Below are 24,622 nucleotides of genomic sequence, written 5' to 3'. Positions count from 1 at the left end.
AAAATGTAATTTGGCAACATGGAAATCTATCAAATTCACACTTTCATTTAAACCTCCTTCATAAACAAAAAAAATAAGTAGGTTTGCTGCTAATAGTCATCAATAAAACACCACAACTGTTTTCTCACCACCGAGGGCATTCATGTAAACTTTACAAACACAACAAAACCATTTGTGTTGTTTTGGAGAGAAAAAAAGGCAAAAACAAACGGATAGCTGATTCACCATCTCAGATCTGCTGAAGAGATTGATAACAACCGATGGAAACTGGCTATTGAAAAAGGATTGAAGAGCTTAACAGAGAGGGCCTGTAAAGTTGGCCTCAAGGTGGCTAGAAGCAAGAAGAATAAGCCACGTAAAAAAAAAACTTGCTTGCCAAATGAGGAAAAACGAGCAACACAACAGTATAGGGGCAGACTTCATCCAGCTGTTGATTGATCATGGCTGCTGCTGATGATGATAATGATGAAGAGATGCATCATTGCCCTGACAGCTCTGTCAATATTATTCACCAAAAACGGACAATACACCGCAACACAATTCGTATTCATAAAGCATTTAAAGGGGACCACACGTGAAACCACATTCAATGAACGAACATTGCCAAAACAATTCTCCAAGGTCGTTCAACAATAAATAACAATCAGCAAGTCTTACACATGGGGCACTTTCCAGTTATTGTCTTTTTATGTTTGCGTAAGTAAGTTGAGCGGTACTGTATTTTAAACACGTTCATAACAAAGGTAAATGCGATACACCTCCGAGTGAAGATATCAACGCATGCGCTGCTTTGAGGGGCTTTTAAATGCACGACATGGAAGTTACCATGATAGCCTTCACTGATGGGATTTGCAATATCCCTATAGAGAATGGTTAGAAAAGAGTATACCGAAGCATGCCGGATGAGTGCAGGACAACGATATAAGGTTGCAAAAGTGTTTGAATGTTTAAGCCCAAAAGCTGGCTCTGTCCTCAAATTAGGCAAATTTCTAGGCACTTTGTTCAATTGCAAATACGCTGCACACATTCTCTGCTATTAAGATGCAACATGGGCCTAGTAAAAATAAACAAGTACGCAACCATAACCTTCCATGCACAGATACATAGACATGTTATATATTTGTTTAGCTTATGCATACATTTTAAATAGCAAACATAAGTTAAATTCTTGGTCGAAGTGAGCTATTCCTGGTCAAGGTATTGTACGCATCGAGTCAAAAGCCAAAGTGGCTCAACTAGGTAGGGCAGTGGTCATCTCTGTTAGTGGTCCCCACTATGCTATTGGGAATTCCACATCGCTATAGTGCAAGGCAGTGTGTACATTAGATCATAAGATAAGTACTCATATATATGTATACATTTTAAAGGAATGTATAACTCAGTGGAGTGGCGGTGGAGTGCTGACCTAACATCAAACACCCCCCGCCCCACCCCGCATCTCACCTCCACCCCGTCACCAACCCATGCTGACCAACAAGGTGAAGTATGGTAAAATAACCCCACGACCAACAATCCGTGGGGAAGGTGTCTTTTTCTGGATTGTGATTGGCTTGAATTCATTTATTTCATCACATCGGAGTTGATTATGGTCTCAGTTAAAGGTACAGTATAATGTAAATTATAAAAATATGGGTTTTTTTTCTCCCTTTAAAATTACGACTCACATTTTTTTTCCAAATGCAAAGCCTGTGGCGTGTTGATTATGATAAAATGTAATCCAATCGATTAACAAATGACCTCAAAAATTCTGAATATATAATGGAATATTGAAACTGTTCATTAGCATTTTCGTTATGACCAGTTATAATTTCAAGTTCATGCTAAAGATATGATATATATCATGGACTTTTCTGAAGGTGGTCAGTATTTAACAATGCTTTTGAGAAATAAAATCCAAAATGCATAGTAGTTGGCAAGCTAAACTAAAATAACATCCCTTCAGAAAATAAAAATATAAAAACCACACAGGCATTCCTTATTTTATGGAATAATTACCTCTGGGCAAAAGCTCCATCCACGCAAGATTATATGAAGAAAAATAGTAATTTCATTTATAAAAATAGCGATTTACCCAGGGAAGCCTCAACTGAGCCCTGAGACTCATTCTCACAAAGGCTGCAACTTGGAATGTTTGGCCAATTAGTATTTGTTTGTGCCTGTAAGGATGAAGCTGGAGGACTTAGAGAAAACCCATATCGGCGAGAGGATAACACAAAAAATGAACAAAAACCCACTTGACCTAATACATGCCATTGCAAATTCCCGGAGGTGTTTCTCACACACAGGCACGCTTGATCAGTTTAACACCATTTACCTAACCCTGTTTGCGGAATGCTGGATCACAGGAATGTCCCAAAACAACCAGAATATATACTCTAACACCAACACAAATAACACTAAAGCCAAAAGCCAGCATTATGATATTGCCTACCCTAAATATAATCCAACCAGGGGTCACTGTGTTTAGGGTGCCCAGCTCTTAATCAGGAAGTTATGGGTTCTAGAACTGGCAAGGGGGTCAACCCGGCCTCATGACAAAACCATTCCTGGATGGAGGAGTCCTGAAGCTGTCAGGACCTCTTACCGTAGTATGTATCTGTTACTATCTCTCCGGGGTGAATACAATGCTTTCTACTAGGTGGTAAATCAACAGCGATCATCCTACAAAGAGACTGGTCTCCAGCATGGAAATAAGGAATCGTCTCAGTAAAAGGACCGCTTATACGGAGATGACCACCACCTCTCCCCCTTTGCTCACGTGAGTAGAGAATAGGCTGGGGTTTTTTTTTTTTAACCATAAATGCACAGCGTGATGCACCCGTGATATCTACATCGCATCGGAACTGTTGCAGCAATTTACCAGCGTCGCAGCTTGGTATCATCGCAAGCACCTGTTGTCGCTCTGCGCAAACTGCGGCAAAAATAAATAAGAGGACGGTCGCCGAGGTTACTATCGGGGGCCAACATCTTACTTCCCGTGACCATCTGGCGAACAACAACAAGAAACTGGCGGCGGCTCGTTTCAAGACAACTGTCAACAGCAGTCAGTCGCCCATTTGTTTAGCGCCACTGCTGCTGTGATCACTTTGACCGCAGTCACCGCACGCAAATGACGCACGCACGTTCCCATTCGATGTAGTATTTTCAATGAACGATTGAGTGAGTTTTTTTTTCTTCTTCCAACTAACAGCATCGCAGAAGTTGGCTCGAAGCGCCAAATCTCCCTGTCGAGGGCAGCGAGGCGTTGAATTGTCAAGAGCGGGCCGATGTTAGCACTGCGGTGTCTTTGAACGAGCAGGCCCCGGTGCTACTTATGACGCCAATGACAACTACACAATCAACACTGACAGTACTGGCAGTAATGTAGTAAACCAAATGCAGATTAGTTACTTAGAATTGGGTGAGAGTAAACTGATGCGGCACGTCTCTCTTTGACAGGGAGTCGCGTGGTAAAATAAATATAAGGTGCGAGCTACGATGACCTGTCCATTAGAAGACGGCACCAGAATTGCCAGCGGTGATAACATCAAGAAAGCTACCCTACTACGGTCATGTCATGCGAATACATGTTACTTGTTTTGGAAAAGCAGATTATGCAAGGCACAATACCCGGTTCATATGCGCGAAGAAGTCCAAGGATGACATGGGAAGATAACATCAAAGCATGGACGAGGCTCACGCTGGAACAGACAATGAGGCTAGCAGATGATGGAAGTCAGTGGCGAAGGATTGACCATAGTGGAGCCAACCCTCGGATCGAGGATGGCTGAAGACAAGGCCAACATTGGCTAAAGAGTAACATGTGATTAACGGGATGCGGGTGAGAAGACACACACTAAAATTAAATTAGCATAATATATTGTACTACCAACAGAGGCAGTCTGATGGAGTGGAGGAGGCACAAGAGCGATGAGGAATGACATGGAAACATCAGCAACAGATAGGATGATAATGATGATAATGATGACAATGATGACAATGACGACCTCCAATAGTACAGGACTGCTACTACCTGCTGCTGAAAGTTCATGGACCTAGCGGCCTCTGTAAATGGGTCTGGGATAGGAAGAACTAACATAATAATAATACAATAGGACTCAAACATTGTGGAGAGTCAGAAGATGTCCAATGGAGAGTTTGGCCCCTGTCATGAAGATGTCTGAATGCATAACACTGACTTGGGGCTAATCCATGAATTGCAAGACACTTGTTTGAGAAAGGAAATGCCTTAATTTAATGTATGATGTTAAGCGAAAACATCATACGCGAATCTCGGAGGATAATGTAAAAAAAAAAATTGCGTGCAAAACTTTTCACATTAAGCGAAGCGAAGCAGACAAACTGCTTCGCCGAACACATCGAAGGATGTCCGAGGAAAGAAAAAACCCACCTCATGGTATACGCACCATCAGATAGCATCGCAAAAGTACAGCTTCCGCACTCGCAACGCAAATTACTTTGGTGCCCGTTTAAATCTCAAGCGCGCCACTGAAGTGAGTTGAGGACTTCCGTGGGGAGTGGTGGTAATTGCAGAGCAAAACAAAAAAAATGCCTCAATGACCACTTCGGGGGGAGGGGGGGGAGGTAGCGGAAGGGTTCTTTGCTCACAATGCGATGGGCCATCACGAATTCCCAGCTCCCGCCTCCAGGAGCACATTCCTGCTCGTCTTCAGCCGTGGGCCCGCTCGTGGGAAGGATCTGGCGGCCCCCGTCTACATGAGACCTTATTAATTTATGTAAAAGTAATAATTATTTGTTTATAAACCCTCAGGTGCCCGCTCGTGGGACCCCCCCTCCCCCCCACCTGGGTAGGGGCAGTGAGCCCACCCCCCACCCCCAAGTTCTCAACCCTTCACCGCTGGCCGCCTGTCGCGTTGAACGAAGGGGGGCTGCTGCGGTCATCCATAAGAGGTTTTTGAGTTAGATCACGAACATTTAAATGTGTCGTTAAACCCGCCACCACCCGACACAGCCGACAAGTAAGGTTTGTCACGTAAAAAAAAACATGCCAATTAGTTACAAGTTGAGCACACCAGTGTGTTGGAGAGTTAAACCCACAACATTTACAATTGTGGTACGACGTTTCTCCAATGATTACAACTAGCGTCATGAGGTGGACAACCTCGACTTTGGATAATATTGGTCGCGAAAGCCTACATGTTAAACTCGGAGGTTTGCTGTTTGTGGGATTTCTGTCCCCCCCATCCCTGCGTTTGGTGATTGGCGTTTTGTTTTCTGGGCTCGTGTTGAGTTGTAATGAAATAAAATGTTAGTTATTTACCCAGGAACGTCACACCGAGTCCGTAAGGCTCGTTTTCAGGAGAAGCCTGCATTTGCATGTTTGGCCAACACCAATTACACAGTTTTTTTTATCTATGTAAGGACACACAACTCAGAATAAACTCGTACAGTACAGGAGGAAAGTATACAAACTCCAGACAGAAAGGTGTCCAAGTCAGGAATCAAACTCCGAATGGTCTTGCTGTGAGGTACAAGTGTTACCATCGATTGTAGAGACTCAGACCAAATAACGGGTGATATGTGCCTCCATACCCCCTGAAGCGTCTTGAAATATGAGTGATACGCTTGTGCAGTTGAGTTTGTTAATGGGACTTCATCATCATTATCGTCATCCATGATCTATTCATTGATGGATCAAAACATTCCCCCCATAGCCACCATCATCCCTCACTGTCTCACGAAATAACAATACGCTTAGCTTCGATTTAAAGCTTTCGTGACTGCAAGGATTCATCTTATTTGGTTCTTTCGGTAAAGTCACGTAGAATGAGAATAAAATAATAAAATAAAATAAAATTTAGCATTGAAATAGCTATTTCAATGCTAAATTTTCCTGTGTGATATGTAAACCCCTTTGTCAAGGTGCCTCACTTGTCTAAACCAGCTTAAAAGAAGCTACGAATCTTAACAGCGTTCATTGAAGCTCTGTCGTCCCGACAGCTTTGTTCCTTTCACCTGAATAAGGCCACTTTTGTTGTGGCCGAAACGTCGTGATAATTTTATTGTGTTATTTTATTTTATTATTTTATTCTCATTCTACGTGACTTTACCGAAAGAACCAAGGAAGATGAATCCGCTAAGCTATTGCACACAAGCCAATTTCATCAGCTCCATTTACAACGTTACTCACAATGATGTTGGAAGACGTTTTCATTTTCCCATAAACTTGACTTTTGTGAAGAAACTAGCCGAGCGCTAGGAGAGATGGCCGCCTCAAATTCTGCTCAAGGGATTGACTGAGCCCAATATGGGAAGTCAAACGCGATCATTCTAACAAAACATTACACCACTGTCTCAGGGCTGTCCACAACGGGCGACGTTTTATTTTTTAACGTGATCGTTTTTTCTTGCCACGCGTTGTTTCCGCAGGAAGGAACTTACGCTCTTGAATTTTTGAACGCACATTGCAAAATCGCGTATGATCCATTCCTTTTTTCCCACAGAAATGTTTAATCATTTATTTTACATAAGTCTTCTTCCTATTTACTTGTACTTAACACAGCACTCCCATGATATCATTAAACACATTCCAAGACTTTCTCTACCACTATAAATTAAACCCACAGAACTTGCAAAAGCCAAAATTTTTACAAAACTTCAGAAGATATATATTCCCTACCACACCCTTGCTTTAGGATATGCTCATTTGTGTAGTTTTGCTATATCTTTACGTTTAAATGCATGCTTCCATTTATGGATTTCAAGGAAAATAATAAGGCAGTAAACAGTACCTTAAAGTCTAGCGGGCTTTGACCCCCAATGTTATTAAATATTGACCTATTAATCCTCAAACAAGATGATCCCAATGGAATTAATTAACCAGCGCCAGATACACACTGTTTTCATATGATAAAAAGCTTACGAGAATGATTTGCAATACATCAATGAGGATAACACTGAGCATTGTAATATTAAATGAAAGCTATCAGGAATAAATATTACCATTTTACGTGTGAGCACAAATTTTACAGGTTGGCATTAATTGGTTTATTAACGGGAAACAGAATGTAGAAAATTTGATGTGACATTTTCTACTTGAAAATTGTCTTGTGGATGTGAATGCTTTCCTTGACACGGTATTGGCATGACTTGCAATATTTATGCATCTTAATGGATCCTTTGCATTTAATAAGTAACGGAATGAATAATGCAAATTATTTGAGAAATGTCATGCTGTTGTCATTCCACTTGTATTTAAATGTACATTAACTTTTCTGCAGAGACTTGCTCACATCAACAATGTAATAGAAATCGGCATGAAATCCAAAATGCGACGAACCATACAAATGTATGAGAAAAAATATAAAGTTATTTTCATAAATTTAAACTAAATTAAGTTTTAGACCACATTATTTGGAACTAAATCTTATATGCAGCCTGTAAATGAAACACAATTCACTACAAAAACCCTCACATTTGTGCAAAGCACTCGGATATTATTTAATTCGTTAAAACGTCTACATATCACTATTTATTAATTAAATACATCACTTTTGTAGAATGTGTATTTCAATATTTATATATGTATGTTGAACTTCTTGTGCAGCGTACGTAGCCAACCGTGCTAATTGGAGGTGCGGGGGGAAGGACAACAAACTAAACACAAAAAAGCAGTTCTAAAGAAATTAGTTTTTAATGCAGATTTAAAAGTGCATAGATCCAGTGGCTTCCTAATATTGGAAGAAAGGGTTTTCTAGACGGCCGCAGAAGTGCATCCGAATACATGCAGTGATTATGAGTTAATTGCTGGACAAAGGCCTCTCCCCGGCTGTTGCCACCTCACGATCTCGCGATACAACAATCCACCTAGCACTGACACGTGCTGAATTATACGTATAATATATATTCCTATTTTATACGGAATACGGCAACAAGGGATATCGAATAAATAAGCTGGGTCCTACCATAGGAATGTGGAATTCCTAACACATACTTGGAACAGCCAATGGTACTGAGCCCTACATCATGCTAATTTGAGAATAATCGAGACACTTTCACTTTTTCTCACTAAAATAACAAAACATTTCCCACATCATCGCAGCAAATTCATACAACCACAGTCGCATACAATTCTCAAAACATTCTGGGAGTAAGATACGCTAAGGAGAAAATAACATGAAAACACTGGCCAGCATTGAGACAACTCTATCGGCATCGACTTCCTTATCAATTTCATGGGAGAAAAAAAGATTCCGCAAAGATATAGATATTTCCATTTATTTATTTAACAAAAAGCGTATTCTAAAACACTTAAAACTTCCACGGTTTCTTATCAAGCCATGAAAATATCTTTTGTGCAAAGTGAGGGAAATTGCTCGAAGGCACCAGGTATAATTTATCTATCAGTGCTGTCTTCGTATTCCCCTTTTGTTTGCGAAGGAAAGAAAGAAATCACCCACAACACAAACTCTCAGGTTGAAAGGGTATTCGTGTTATCAATGGCGCCCGAGGCAAGAGCTGGATCACAATCTAATTACCGCTGTTCCTCTGATCTCTGTGTCACCGTCGAGTGTTTCACCAAGAAACTGACAAAAAAACAAGGAAAGCCAAAGCTGGAAAGGTTATAGCAATCATTACTAAGAGCCACTAGAGTGATTTAATGTGCATGCTAACTTTCCAAAATATAATATGTACTCAACTTGTTTTGTGTGTGTGTTTTTTTTGGAACATATATGTTTTTGTTTTGTTGTATTCTCTTACTTTGGCTTAAATGTATTGGTGTGATAGATAATAATGCACCAACTCGGACACCTTCGATGAGAAGTTACGTTACATTGAGTTATGTTAACTTAAAATTCCAGTTTAACCGAGGGCCTGCATACAAAAATATGCATCTAAAAGCATAAATGCATATTTATTTTTTGTTCTTTCCCGAAGACACAATTACAAACAAGGACATTTCACATCCTCATGGTGGAATGCCAGTTTGTCCATTAGCTGACCACTGCTGGAATCCCAGAAAGTTGTGCCCATTCACGGCGGTGCTCATGAAAGATGAAATCAAGTTGGGGTTTATCGATTTAGCAGAGTGAAATGCAAGGTTAGGGTTTAAATATGGGTGTAGCCAGGCAAGATAACAAAAATACCATTGTACAGGAAAAACAGTTAATGACTTAAACATGAAAAACATCATCGATGACCAAAATGAAGCATGTTCATTATTTGTGTTAATGATAAATCATGTAGCTCCGTGAACTGCTATACACTCGGCAGTTAAGGTAATTTATCTGCATAATGTGCAGGAACATTTAGAGTCCACACTATCATTCAAACGGAAAGTCGTTATTACGATATCCTGCCATGGCGGTGGTGAAAGGTTAATATTAGTGTATTCCGTGATGAGTGGTGTGCGTGCGAGTGTGCGCGTGTGGAAATGCAATCCCATGCGTGTGTTGATTTAAAACTAATTTGGTGTGGCTTGAGTGTGCCAGCTTGATAAAGGGTAGCAGGGGGACAAGGCTTAGAACTGATTATTGATGTGCGTGTCCCGCATTTAACGTTGCCATTTAAAATCAGATCGATGTAAAATTGTCATGGCGTTTTGGCGGAACGCCGAATGAATGCTGTAGTGAACACGTGATGTGATTTCTACTTTTATTTAAAAATACAGATTTGAAGCTATTGCCAGATGTTTGAAGCACGCAAGCACCATATAGTACAGTAGATGCTATAGGTGGGATGATGACCAATAACCAATGGGTGAAATTATTCAAATGAGCAAAGCACACTAGCTGCATTTAACATGTGTGGGACGTTTTATCACGATGTGCTGATACAACACGAAATCAATGTTGATATATTGATTGCGAGTTCATGACTCACATCCCAGTTGTTTATATATGTGTTAGCTTTGCACAAACAAACAAAAGATCTAGATTGAGGCATGAACAAATGTGTTTTTGTTATATTTATATTATTTTTACTTTTCAGTATTAACATAACGATTAAAAAAATATGTAATGTTTGTGAATATATTTCTTAATATGATTCCAAATGTTTGTTCAAAACATCGTTTGTGGACACAGTTAGGATGCATGTTGAAACTGACCACGTTAAATAGATCTGGTTTGGCCCCTCTATAAAGAAGATTAAATCCTCACAATCGCAATTGCTAACAATAAACAACACATATATAATTGTAACTTTTTGTCAATCCACCGCTGAATGAAGGCCTTGGCTGACATCAGTGGCGAGTGATATCCGAACCATTCCGTAACGACGAGTGTGGTGAAGTATGGTGAAACAATAGGACCCAAGTGACATGGAGAGACCTTTTACTAACTGGTGGGGTTGACGTGGACATGTACCTCTATGTAATCCAATGGAGCAAACGACAAGGAATATATTCTTAATACCACATTTTTTTGTCGTAATATCCCCCCCCCCCCCCAACGTAGCATCATGTTCACTAAACAAAATGAGAACTGCGGTTGCTTAACACATGGCGATGAGGCGGGGATGACAGGAAGACACACTAGAGTAGTGTTTCTTCTCCTGTTTGTTACTGTTGCTTTTCTAAGGATTTGCTGGCTTTCCTGAGGCTTAGACGACTAAACGCCAACCCCCAAGCAGTGTTATTGTAAGCAACCATTGCATGTGTCCCCAAAGGAACTTTGACACCAACTCATGGAAGTTTGTAGATCCCTTAAGTGTGCGAGACATGAGAGGCTTGGTAATTTACATTTCCAGGTTGAGACCGAAACCTTCTGAGCAGCGTTTACCCAGACTCTAAAAGAAGAACCAGTTTGTTGTGCGAGCTAGACGTCCGATTGTCCAACCATTCAATTAGTTTGCTGGAAAATTAACATTTCCAACAGTAACGGCATCAATTGCACGAGTCATAGCCTGTGTCACAAACTCAACAATTAAATCCAACTCCGGTACGGATTTCCATAGAATAACAATAATAGCCATGTGTCTGTTTTGCTTGGATTGTGAAAAACCTCATCACGAATATAGCAACTCTCAATATGAATCCGACAACCTTGGAATGTGTCATCAGCCATTAATTGTGTATGTGGGGGGTGGGGGAGGAACGTGGTAACACGTGCGAGAAGAGTAAACACACACTGGCCCGCTGAGCAGCAGTCGGGAAAACAAGACCTGCAATCACACGTTTCAAAAGCGAGGCAGAACCAGTTGTATTGTTGTATACCCCATCGCAATCATCATCATCATGAGCCATTATCTATCCACTACTAGATAAAGGCCATCCCCCCATGCGGTCAGTAGCGCTGATGCCACAAACTGTCTCAATCCGGAGGCGGCTATCCAGTGCTGAGCAGCGCGTCTGCTCAAGAACACGTACCTTCACTGTCGGACGATACGATATCTCTCATTTGTGTTTGCTCTCTGATCTATACACGTCTTACCTCTGTTCATGTGTGTATGTTGAACTTCTTTCACACCGTACGTAGCTAACCGTGCTAATCAGAGGTGCAGGGGAAGGACAACAAACTAAAATCAGACCTAAAAAAATGAGTTTTCAATCTAGAACTGCGTGTGATGCTGGACAACAGGTAATAAGCGGGTCTTGATGACGTTTCAGCTGAGTATGGTTTGTGGTGGTGTCTGTTTTTTGTTTGAGAGGCCTGAAATAACAAATAATATTTTCTCATCGATTGACTTGGTCGACTTCATGTCTATTCCGCTTTGCTCGAATTTAAACCCACACTCCAAGCTAAGTCACGGCTGATGTGATCTATACTGCACAAACACATTTTTTCTTCACCTACTTATTTCCCTCTGCATGGAAGGCTCTTAAATTCAACGTAGCCTAATTTACCGTTCCCAAAAGCACAAGGGCGAGGATTGTGCTACTAAAATCCCATCTACGCATGAGGGCCTTTGTCCCATTTGCTTAGATAAGCAATTCAGGTATTTCCGCTGAACTTGAATTGCGGGCCAACCTTAATCTGTTTTATTAAAGAGTGAGCCACAGGGATTTAACACTTTGAGGACCGGGGTCTCATAAAGTGATAGATCCCCTTTGGTCCTAGATGTTTTTTTTCCGGATGTTTCAGAATGGACATATTTTAATTTAAATCACAGTCACTTTCCTCTTGAGGTTAAAGAGATTGCACTTCTGCTCCAGAGATTACTCTTCATTTAAAATAAAACTCAAGTCAAGTTGTCGGTTTAAATGAGCAAAGGGCGATGGGGCACACTGTTAGTGGAGGTTTGCCAGCAATGGAAATTCTACTTGCCTCATGGCAGAGGGCAACCCCTCTCCATATAATTCTTGCAATTACAGCACCAATATGAACAAAGGTTGGTTTAACACGTAGGCTTTCGCGACCAATATCATCCATGATACAGGTTTTTTGGGTTAGATCGCGTAAATATAAATGTGTCGTTAAACCCGCCACCACCCGACACAGCCAATTAGTAAGGTTTGTCACGTAAACAGAACATGCCAATTTGCTACTAGTACAGTATGTTGGAGAGCCAATAAATAAGCATGATTATTGTGATCACTGCTGACTTTGCGCAAAGTGGTGGCACTTATTTAATTGATCTAGAAGAGAAGCTGGGCCGTGTGGACCCCCAACCCCCGGAATTTAACTCGCAACCTTCAAATCGTGAGACAAATTGCCTTGCCAGAAGCGCACACGCGACTGAAATTGTGGACAAATAAATGGACCACTTCGTGTAATTTCACACAAGTCCACATGACCGCACACCCCTTTGAAAGTGACTGGTTCTGTGCGGTTTTTTTTTTCTCCCTCTTCCTCACAGTCCCATTTCTGCTAACATAGACGCAGTGGGTAGCAGCGCGATGACTAACATTACCCACTACCGCAGTGACAACTTCTGACATGTAGTCGCTCGTGCACGTCCACCGTGCGTGTAAATCGCAGTGCTACTGCCGCTCGTTTTATATTGCGTTGTATTTCACCGAGGAGTGGGCCGCAGGATTCTGCAGAAGGTCCACAGCCATTTGACTCGCAATATTATTGTTTACATTGCTTTAGCAGGAGGTAATATAACGCAATGTTTTAAAGGAAGGCAGTGGTTCTTTGTACAAGTCGGCGTTGTGAAAGCTGTAAATATTCTAGGCAAAAGAAGCATACTAACACGTGACTGGATCCAAGAAACCCATATGTAGGTTTATTCTTTAAAGATATGGGACATTTCACAAGAATAAAAAATAATAATGATATATTCGCGCATTACAAATTATGTACAGCACATCAACAACAAGCTATCAGGATATTATTCCATTTATGTTATCAAAGTTAAACGTACGAACTTTTTTTTTCCAACAAAACATTGCTTTAAAAAGGTTTTCACGACACAACGCGTATAGTCACAAGAACAACAACAACAGCAATCAAAGAGGTGAATGTTTTGTCTGTGTTGGGGTTATCCTTACAAATATAAAGACATCTCCACATGTGAAACAGCATAATCTACAGCGCGCGTGTCTCATTACAAAAGACCACATTGATAGATGGAACAAAAGCAATGTTGCTCTATCTACCACATTTGTGCACACATTCCACTTGTAAACATAATCAATGGACCATGGTCCGTAACTGCCATGCAATACGGCATTACGACAATCGCACTTGGCCCAATACCCTGCAGAACCCGGCTAGACTTGAATGTCGTCCATATCTCATGGCAGGCGACAGCCACATTTTTTGGTTGGGTGGTGAAACAGAGTGGTTAGCGAGTGCCAGGCCAACCAACCAGCAAGGCTTCAAACAGTTGCAAGGGGTTCACCAGTTCAAACAGCATCTCTGCTCAGTAATTCTGCAACGTGTAAAAATAAATTGCATTCTGCTACAAGGTACACTTAAGGCCGCTCCGTACTCACACCGAGCAAAAAATATTTCAAGTCGGCAGTCAGAGTTCCTCACTCACGATCAGAAGGCTTGCGAATTAAAATCTCAGTCAGGGGTCAATCCAACCCATCATCCCTCTGGGGGTTATTACATATGTACCACGTTGCGGGAAGTCGACCAATGTAGCAGCACTTGGGCTCAATGTCAGCTGGAGCTGTCCAGGGCTGGGCTCCAGAAAAAATGCCTTAATTCCCCCCCCCCAACCCCGTTGTAAAGGTCTGGAAATTTGGGGGGGGGGGCGGGGGCTCCAGTTCTAAAATAATTCCTCCCGAGTAGACTATTTCTCAACCCTCGTTTGAACCCAGTGACAGTGCAGCGACGGACTCACGGACACTGGCACCAACATCAACACGGCGCTTTGGTTGCAGGTCGGGGCACTTACGCGGACGTGACGCAGCTCATGGCCTTGAGGCTGGCAGGATTGCGGATCATCTTGTCCAGGGTGCTCACGATCTGGCCGAACTTGGGCCGGTCGTTGCGACTCTTCTGCCAGCAGTCAAGCATGAGCTGGTGCAGGGCGGCTGGGCAATCCATGGGTGCCGGCAGCCGGTAGTCTTGCTCCACCGCATTGATCACCTGCAGGGGGTGGGGGCAATATCCATTCATAGAAATGCTCATTCATTCATTCATGAATTTGTTTCATCATTCAATCATTGACTGTTGTGTTGACTGTCCCCCACCCCCCACCATTTCTTGTATTTTATTGTATTAAGTATCAAACTTGATCTGAAGCTTTCGTGACTGCAGGAATTACTCTTTGGTTACTTCGGTAAAGTCACGTCAAAATAAAATTAATGTATTAAATATATTTTACCCTTGCCAACAACTGGAAGGTTATGTTTTATAAATGCACTTCAAGAGTCGACTGTGGCTAAGAGAGGTCTGTGTTTTCATGAAATGATCACCATATTAGAAAGAAGGCCCCATGCTAAAAGGACGGTGGAATTTCCCACGGCCAGCTCTAGAACCACCCACAAGCACCATCTCTATACTCGCTCGAGAGCGCAGACGTTATGATGCTTTTCTCTAAACGCCGTAAAAAGGCACCACAATCATCACATAGCGGATTGACAATGGAGCGGTTGTTTAGATGGAGGGTGGTGGTTGAGGGGGAGAATTTAATTTCCAAGAGACTATCCTGCTAACAAGCAATTCAAGACCAGCAGGGTTTGCTTTCAACGCTAATTGCGGTGAACGGATTGGCACAGCCAAACAAGCTGCCACTGCTAGCCGCACAAGTTTTGGCAGATTAACAAAACTTAAACCCGCTCTGACCTCCCTTGAAAGCAGGGTCAGATACGAAGGCAATTATGTCTGTTTCGTGCCACATTAGGGCTGACGCTTGTGCATAGGGCCGGCCATAGCAGTCACCAAAATTTAGGCTGAACGTCGCGGCAATATGTGGCATGTGTCACCGGCCCCCGGGTTTTGTTGACAAATAATTAAGCGTAAATACAAGCAGTTGGGAGAGCATTTATTTTTTGTGCACGGCAGGATTCATCCTCAGGTTGAGAGCATCCATCTTGCTCCACATGAAATCCTTCAGCGCCGCTTTGGAGCCAAGGGGACTGTAATCGTTACATGTCCGAGCACGAATCGAATCCAGGTCAGAGAGGTGACCGCTGAACATTACTGCGCAGCAGTGGCTTTTTATTTATTTACTTTGTTTTTAAATTGTTTCCGATTAAAGCTACTGTTATTATGAACCATTTTAGTGTTTCTATTCCAATAAAAAAATAGATAATCGCCTTTTGAAATAAAATATTTTTTCGTTAAGGAATACCCCATTCCAGGCGGAAAAAAAATTCTGGAAAATCTACTTGGGCAACGTCAATAATCCCCAAGGCTTCTCACTCCTGGGGAGCTTTACAGACTGCTGCACAAATAACAACTCAATTCTCAGCAACATCAAACCGGGTCATAGGCCGCCACTTGAGTGGGTGGTCAGCTGCAGGCATTTCCCAAACTCTGACCCGCTGTGTCAACTGTCAACAAGCAAGGCGAACGTCCAAACAACCTCGCCGATATTTTTTTCTGGTGACGACACTTTCCTTCACATAATGTGAGACAATGCCCCGTTTTTTTTATTTTGTTAACACGCCTAAGACAAATAGATATAGCCCCAATAGGCTCTTGGGCAACGTGCTGCTATAGCAAGCACCTATTAACCTCAGCGTTGCATTCAAACGTTGCTTATGTTTACCAACCACGGCGGTTAAGTCAAATTAATGGTAAGTGAAACTACAGGGGGGCGGGAGGTTGTGCAAGTTGAGATAACATTTTGCCGCCGATGTAATGCACGGCTGGAAATCGTTGGGAACCTAGCGGTGTAAGTTAACCACAGCCCTCCTCTCCTTCCCCATCCACCTACATACAAAGACAAAAATCCCCTGCATAGCCTTAATATATTGTTGAGTAAAGTGCTGTTAGCGAGCACCTATCGAGGCCGGGCACGGCACACGAGGGGGTGGGTGGCCAGCACCGCGCCCGGCCGCCTTTGTCTCCCCAGCGGTGATGTTTTTACACATCAACACCAGGTACTCGTTTGAGGGCTGAGTCCACCCAGGGGCGGCCCAAGACTGGTTCATATAATCGTCACTGGTGTTGGCCACGAGCAGGAATCGAACCCGGGTGGCCGGCTTCGTAGCGCTGCGCGCCAACCGCTATGCCAACGCTCGCTACGAACGCGCAAGTATGCGTACACACGTGCGCGCACACAAACACGTTGACATGCGACTCGGTTGGCTCTGCCGACTAAAACAGAGAGCTCTGTTTTAATGCACTGTGCAGTGTAGTGCCACGTACGATGAATTTTATAGAACTCCGACCCGGAAGGCTTCGACCCATCAAAGAGCCAACTTCAATGCGAGGAGTGGGGGATGGAAATCGCTCGTGCAGCGAGACGGTTCGTGCCTCGGAACGGTGCCAACCGCCAGGGCGATCCACACGCACCCCCCTCAACCCCCTCCCCCCAGCTTGCGTCCGTGCGTGTGTCCGTGCGTGCGTGCGTCGCAATGCCGCGTGTCACTCGCAGTTACACGCGCGGCACCGTGCTGCGGTGAGAGCCGAGCTCGCTCACCGAGCCGTGGACCGCTGGGCGGAGTGCGGCGCACGGGGAGAGAAGACCGCGCGGTCGAGCAGCCTCTCGTATCGCTTACCGCCAGCAATGCTGCCTTGCAAGCCGGCGGTAATTGCACAAATTGCCGACAGACAGACCTCCCACACCCCCCTACCACCACCCCACCCCCCAAAAAAATATAAAAAATAATGAATAGCAGAATGTAAAATGCATAACTAATGTAACGTGCGTTCCATGTTTCCCGGAGTAGGATGTGCTGCTCATTAACTGTTTTTGCATTTTTTTTGTTTTCCAGTGGTTCTTGGCAATGGAGAGGCACTCCCAGCTAAAAAAAAAACCTCCCAAAAAATCTGATAAACATGCATAACATATACGTTTTGTTGATGTATGTTTTTTTTTATATACCACAAACACAACAGCTACCGTTAGTACCCAGGAATATATTAGGAGTCAGAGCATCTCGTGATGTTTATTTTTAGATTTCTATCGCGCGGGTTACACCCACCTCCCAAATATGTTTTGCCAGTGTTGGAAGAGTAGGCCAAGCCACGCTCTACAGGGGCTGTCTTGAGCTGATTTGAGTGGAACCCTCTGTGCCAGCAATGGCGTGAGCGAGTTAGTTTACACAGTTGTACCTCCTCACCTCTCTTTTAACCAAACGCTTTCACCGATTTTCAACCTGTGTAACACGGTTTTATGAAAGTAACCTTATTTCATAATGTGATAACAAAATAATTTACTACATTTGACAATATCCGTCCAGGAGAGTTTACTTCAAACTGTATGATTAATTATCGATGATGAATGATGCACCTTGAAAACTCTAACCCCACCAAACACGACCTGCCAGCCCTGCCCATCGACTAACTATGCTGTGCCCTTTCATATTCCTGGGTGGGCAGAGGCGAGGGGGCATTTAAGGAACTTACACCATTGCTTCAAATGCAGCAACAGAAGAATTCATCAAACCGGCGACCAGCGACTTCTAATGATGCTAACCGTTAGACCACAGCGACATCCCACTTGTTTTAAGTGCAATGCATTACTTCTTGAAAATCGAACTCTTTTCAGGAAAATCGGAATGTTTAATTAGCCCATGGGGTCAAGATGTCAGCTGATAAAATGTGACAATTAAGGTTCTCGAATGGCGCCTCTTGAAATAAAAATGTTTTCTACCTTCGTGTCCCCTTAAAGTTTCGCCAAAAAGATTGTCCTGCTTATTGATCTTTAAGCGACCTTTAACTATATCACTGCGTGTGTGAGATCAATCTCCACGAGGCCTGTCTCAAGAAGAGAAATAAACAAACACACAAAAAAACTCAACAGGTGTTTTCGATCACAGGGAACATAAGTTTTGCAGGAGGCAATGTTCAAACCACTAAAGACAACACAGGCTAGAATTTAATGAATGTTTAGGAATGAAAATTGTACGTGAAAAAAAACCCACAGACATTTTAAGTTTATGGTTCAAAAACACACATTCTGCTAGCTTCGCAATTTTTTTTTTTAATGCAGCTGCACAATTCACTTTTTTTCCCCCCGCGCTCAGCTTTGTGTTAGTTTTACGTTTGTAATTTGCGGCAACTTAATTATCGCAGAATCGAATTGAAATTCATTTGTGCGCCTTGAATAAACTTCACGTATTGTTTCTGACTATGAAACCTGACAGTTTCTTTTGCATGGCAAACCAAGGAACACAGACATATCAAATGCTATTGAAATCTCCCCGAGGGCCCTCCCTCATTCCCGAGCACAGAGCACATTGCACGCGCCACAAAATGGTGCCGTATTTATTTTGGAGTAGCTGCTTCGGGAACGTGCCAAATTGCTTTTGGCCCAATTTTGAAACAAAACTGCCCCGAATTCCACCCCTAATGCAAAACACTCCCGCTCGGCTACTTTTGAGTAAACAGTTGTGCTCGGGTTCGAAAACCCGAGCACAGATGATGTACTCCGCTCAGTGATGCGTAAACAGTCGGTGACGGTTCCAGTGTACCATTTGTTTGCGGGAGATATGTTCCCATTCTAAGATTTCCTAATTACCCACAGACTATTTTTTTACAATAGAAGACTATTGTAACAACTTCATCACGAGCAAAGCGGGCCATAATGATCAAGGACATTACATAGTAATGAAGCAGTTAGATAGTTATAATTGCCCTAATTTATGCAGTGTGAAAAAAGCTATATTGCATATGAGATTGTGGCTAAAACATAAATACATCTATTTTTATGTTGGTGTACGCAGGCTGCATTTTAGTGATGAAGTGGGTGTAATAATTATTTATTGCATCTGAATATTAACCTTAGTGGTGGAACTGCTTTATAAAAAGCCTTTCACAATAACCTTACTTGGGAGATCAGAGGTTTTAAATATGGGCTTAAACATACAGTTGGCATGCCCCCTTTAAACTCATCGATGATTAATTGCATCTACTTCATCACATGAGCCATGACTAAGAACTGCACAGCACTTTGCTTATAAAATAAAATGTTACTTTGTTTAAGAACGCACGGACAGTTAAAGAGAAGCTGCTTGATTCGCAATGGTTAGCGCACTGGACTTGCAGTCCAGTGGTTGCCAGTTTTATCTCCCGGCACGGCAATTGAAACAAGGTTATCCTAAATCACCCCTGCCTTAGCAGTGCAAGTGGGTACACCGGACCGCGTGGTGGGGTAAATTCTGGGTACTCATACTTCTTCCAAAAAATCAAGGCGGCATGAAAGACTATGCCTAGAATATCCGCTTAGAGGGGGCCCCTCTCGAGCCGCCCCAAGTGGAGGTGCTACTCGCCAGGTATGTCGTGAGCTTTGACTATCTTTAATTCTCTTTCACAGGTAGTAAACGAGGTCGTCAAGGACGCCACACAAGCGGCAAACTGTCAAATCCATTGAGAAGCCCAGAGCTAGGAATAGGTTTTACCCTTTTAACTGGCACAAAAACTGACACCTTTATTCAAGGCATCATGTTTGCAATGACCACAACACAAGCAGTCAAAATGCAAACAAAAAAGACAACTCTGATAATAATATGCACTGTCCTTGAATTTGATTTGTCCACACCCGAAACGGCTTTTCTTAGAGCCTAGTCTCCATTGGTGTTGGACCAGAAGACGCCAAAAGGCGTACAACTCAAAAACAGCACACTATCAGAGTATTAAGGGCTCGGGGTGAGCATTAACATTATGAGACCTCCTTTGCCAGAAACAAGATATAGGAATAGGTTTTACCCTTTTAACTGGCACAAAAACTGACACCTTTATTCAAGGCATCATGTTTGCAATGACCACAACACAAGCAGTCAAAATGCAAACAAAAAAGACAACTCTGATAATAATATGCACTGTCCTTGAGCTGTCTCGACAGAGCATTTTCAACAGACACAAGATTTGCATTGACAAGGTGTCTTATTCATCATTAAAACTTAAATACTTTATAGTAGGCAATTTTGGATTTTATTTCACAAGTGAAGTGGCATGAAGTAGGTCAATGCTTCCGAATTGTAAAAAAAATAAGATACCAACAAATGCAATATTTCTCAAGTGTTAAGATGTTTAAGAACAATACTCTTCATCTATTATAAATATTTATATCTGCTCAGGCATCATGTGTGTATTAAATACATCTAATGTTAACAGTTGTATATCTTATATACAGTAGAATACAGTAACTCTTATTTGGCACATGCAGTTGGAAGTATATATTGGGCTTAGATAATAAGTGTGAGAGCAATTGTTGTTACTGCTTTTAAATGTATATATGCACACACTTATAATGTACATTTGCAATGTATGCACCATTACCTTACACAATGGTTACATTTAATGAAAAAATATCACGATTGGTTTAATTAAACTTTTAATTATATCGTATGCTGATTCTCCACACAGGTAAATCCACATTCCAGTTACAATGTAATTACAATGTAATGGGGAGCGGTGGTGCAGTGGTTAGGGCACAAGTGTTACGAACCCAGCGACCTGGGTTATATTTCTGGGCCACAACTACTAACATTAGTTGTAAGCGATTTCAGCCTGTTTTAGATCCACTATGTAATTACATGCATATGGAAATTTACAAAAATCATTAAATATTTGTTCAATTAATATATATTCTGTATATATAACAATATGTTGCTTATTTAAAGTAAATATTTTATTTGACAGTTGGTAATGAAATTTAATAATGTCATATTAAGAAAACCACAACTATAATCGTTTAAATATGTACATTCTGCACATGTATTGTTTATGCCATTCTTTGATTTGTGTGGCCTGCAGTTTAATGAATATAAAAGGCTGTTGCAATGTAGCAGAGAGCAAGCAGATTCAATCGAGTGAGCTTAGCAAGTGCAATTTAACAATGCTTACGTAAATTAAATAAAAATCTCCACATCCAGTGTTTACGGACATCTTACATTTTATTCCATTTCATTGCGTATGGAATAAGAACTTCAAATCAACTGGGACAACTGAAACATTAAACAGTGTCAGATTATATAAGGCTGCTATTTATCAAACCTGCTTGTCTGCTTACGGTTTGCTAATTGGTCTAAACAAAAGCATAACGACTGTGTGGTTGATTAAATGCTTAGTTATCCATTTTATATAAATTTATTTATATACATACCCGTATGAGTGTTCCAATTAGCAGATGTTGGCAATATCATAAAATGCCACAATAACGTTAAGATTTCCAACTGGGCCATTATGTATGGAATTAAAAAAAAACATTTGCCCAATGATAGCCGGGCTCCTACCATCAGAACGTGGATCTGCGACAAAGCATTCAGCTCACAGTAGAATGGTTGCGAGTTTTAAATAACAATTTTGGATCAGCCCATCATCGAAAATTAGAACCACGTACATTAGAAGTCTGATAGTCCCATGGAGAAAATGACCTTTTGCAGTGGGAGAGTGAGATTTCTGCGATTGGCTCAGATCCACTGTCAGAGAACCACCGCGTGGGTATGCCATGACTGTGGATACTGTGGTGGTGTAATGGTTATCACACTGGGATCGACAGATCACGTTTGTTGGAGCAAAGCTGCGGGTAATTCACATGATAAGCTACTTCATTGAGCCATCATTTGTGGTCAGGTGACTTCTGAAAAGACCTATGTAGCTCAGTGGGTCTTATCTGGTAATATATATAATAGTTTAAATAGTAATAGCACTCCCACCTCTTCTAAAGTGTCAGGCCAGCGTGGAAGAGTAGGCCAAAATATCCTCCAGTGGTGATCTCTTGAACTCCTTATCGTGAAGGCCCTTCTGCCAGCAGTGGTGTGAGTCAGATATTTGCAGTGCTGCACCTTCACTTTATTTTTGCGTCTTACACAAAGATTCCATTCCATAGCAACATTGCTCCTGTTCTGATGCAGCCTGCCACAACTAATAATTTACATTTATAAGGCACAATTGTATCCAGGGATCTCAGTACACCATTGCACGAAGTTAGGACAAGTAAATACGACAAAGTCCAGAGTCTTTGTAGTATTTGTGTAGGCCTGGCAGGTGAAACTGTTGAGTCTTTAGACAAGATCCAAACAGGGCGAGGGAGCTCGCCTGCCTAACCACTAGTGCTGGTGGGTGGCAAGTGGCCTACAATGATTGGTGCTGGTGGGTGGAAAGTGGCCTGCAATGATTGGTGCTGGCCGGTGGCAAGTGGCCTGCAATGATTGGTGCTGGTGGGTGGAAAGTGGCCTGCAATGATTGGTGCTAGTGGGTGGAAAGTGGCCTGCAATGATTGGTGCTGGTGGGTGGCAAGTGGCCTGCAATGATTGGTGCTGGTGGGTGGAAAGTGGCCTGCAATGATTGGTGCTAGTGGGTGGAAAGTGGCCTGCAGTGATTGGTGCTGGCCGGTGGTAAGTGGCCTGCAATGATTGGTGCTGGTGGGTGGAATGTGGCCTGCAATGATTGGTACTGGCCGGTGGCAAGTGGCCTGCAATGATTGATGCGGGCGGGTCGGTCGAACTCACGTCCTCGTTGGTCATGTCCCAGTAGGGCCGCTCGCCGTAGGACATCACCTCCCACATGACGATGCCGTAGCTCCACACGTCGCTCGCCGACGTGAACTTGCGGTACTGGATGGCTTCAGGAGCCGTCCACCGGATGGGGATCTTTCCGCCCTGTAGAACCACCATGGTTATCGGTGAAACGGCATTGGCTTGTGTGTGTGTTTCACATAACGTACACAAGACAAAGATGCCCCTTGTAGCCTGTAACATACTGTTCAGGCAAGTTCTGCTCGCACGCGAGGGGAGGGTGAGTGGCGAGCACCACGCCCGGATTGCCTTTGACTCCCCTGTGGCAATGTTTACACTCATATGATGTGTTCAAGGACGTCCGTGTGGAACTGCCATGCTCACCATGCCGCTGGTGTACGTGGGGTCCGTCGGGTCGTTCTCCAGGAAGCGCGACAGCCCGAAGTCGGACACCTTGCACACCAGGTTGCTGTTGACCAGGATGTTGCGAGCGGCCAGGTCGCGGTGCACGTAGTTCATGTCGGACAGGTACTTCATGCCGGCTGCGATGCCACGCAGCATCCCCACCAGCTGGATCACCGTGAACTGCCCGTCGTTTTGCTGTGGATGCAAATAGTTTTGGATTTGATTTACACCGCGTGTATGTTGAACTTCTTTCGTGCCGCACGTAACAAACCGTGCTCATCACAGGTGTGATTGGCACGGTTGCGACCTCAGAAGCTACCTGGCTTCAAATGATAGCTTAACAAAGGTGGCCTATCATTTCGACATTCATAGCAGCAAGATAATCGAAACAGTCTAAAAACGCATGTTTAGTCTAGACCCATGATACAACAGGTCCCATGGATAATGAAACCTTAATAATTGGGTTACTGATAAGAGGAGTTATCATGTGCTTAAATTATTAGCAGACACTTATATGTGAAGATTATCTGGCTGAGTGTTCCTGTGGTTATAGTCCGTGCCCAAATCACGATCGGCAGGGTTGCGAGTTCGAGTTTAATTCTCCGTTGAGGAACAACTAAACTTATCATCCCTCAGAGGTCTATAACATATCTACAACTTCATAGGATGTCAATGGCGGTCTTCAAAATAATAAAGTGGCCTCTGCGATAATAGTAATAACGTAATGCAGAGCTCCGTGTCAATCTTACGTTGGGAGTTCTCCCCAGGCTGTGTCTGCCAAGGGGGTGGGGGGGGGGGGATCTTGGAGCATACTCCACCACTCGTGTCAGTGTGGGTTTACAAATCAGGTGAGTGGTGGGTTGGGGCTGAACCGGTTCAGATATCTGTGAGCCTACTGGACATCTGTGAAAAAAGAGCTTTGGATACATTCTTACCATTGGATACCTCCAGCATAATTTAACATTGTGATTCGGATGCCGAGATATCCACAATAGAGGTTTTTGAGTGAGATAGCGTTAATATAAATGCGTTGTTAAACCAGCCACCACCTGACACAGCTAATTAGTAAGGTTCGTCACGTAGACAAAACATGCCAATTGGTTACTAGTACAGCACACCGGTGTGTTGGAGATTAAACCCACAACATTTACAATTCGAGTACGATGCAATTAGAACAAGCATAATCAGGACATCAGCTTCATCCTCTTGATGCGGAGTTTCTACGATTTTCTGGTTTGAAGAAAAGTGTCCTCCTTCTGAGATACCACTTGCCACTGATGTTAG

The 24,622-nt window shown here is 42.7% G+C and overlaps 1 protein-coding gene and 1 long non-coding RNA gene across 7 annotated transcripts in view; one reads left to right on the top strand and one right to left on the bottom strand.

Moving 5' to 3' along the window:
• The window catches only part of LOC116950464 (ephrin type-B receptor 2-like), a 140,735-nt gene that overhangs the window by 9,452 nt on the left and 106,661 nt on the right, over window positions 1-24,622 (bottom strand). For all 6 annotated transcript variants that reach the window (XM_076072932.1, XM_076072933.1, XM_076072934.1 and 3 more), the window contains 3 exons: window positions 23,318-23,533; window positions 22,928-23,077; window positions 14,254-14,447 (listed from right to left, as the gene is read on the bottom strand). In XM_076072932.1, coding sequence (XP_075929047.1) covers window positions 14,254-14,447; window positions 22,928-23,077; window positions 23,318-23,533 — 560 coding nt within the window. The remainder of the gene's footprint in view (window positions 1-14,253; window positions 14,448-22,927; window positions 23,078-23,317; window positions 23,534-24,622) is intronic.
• LOC142930492 (uncharacterized) lies at window positions 16,319-17,323 on the top strand. Its single transcript, XR_012946420.1, has 2 exons — window positions 16,319-17,058; window positions 17,246-17,323. It is a non-coding gene; the product is annotated as an uncharacterized LOC142930492 (long non-coding RNA).

This window comes from Petromyzon marinus, chromosome 39, assembly GCF_048934315.1.
Source record: "Petromyzon marinus isolate PM22_M1 ecotype Great Lakes invasive population chromosome 39, UKy_Petmar_22M1.pri1.0, whole genome shotgun sequence".
NCBI lineage: Eukaryota > Metazoa > Chordata > Hyperoartia > Petromyzontiformes > Petromyzontidae > Petromyzon > Petromyzon marinus.
The sequence above is the reverse complement of the archived record's forward strand: the minus strand, read 5'-3'. Positions and strand labels throughout refer to the sequence as shown.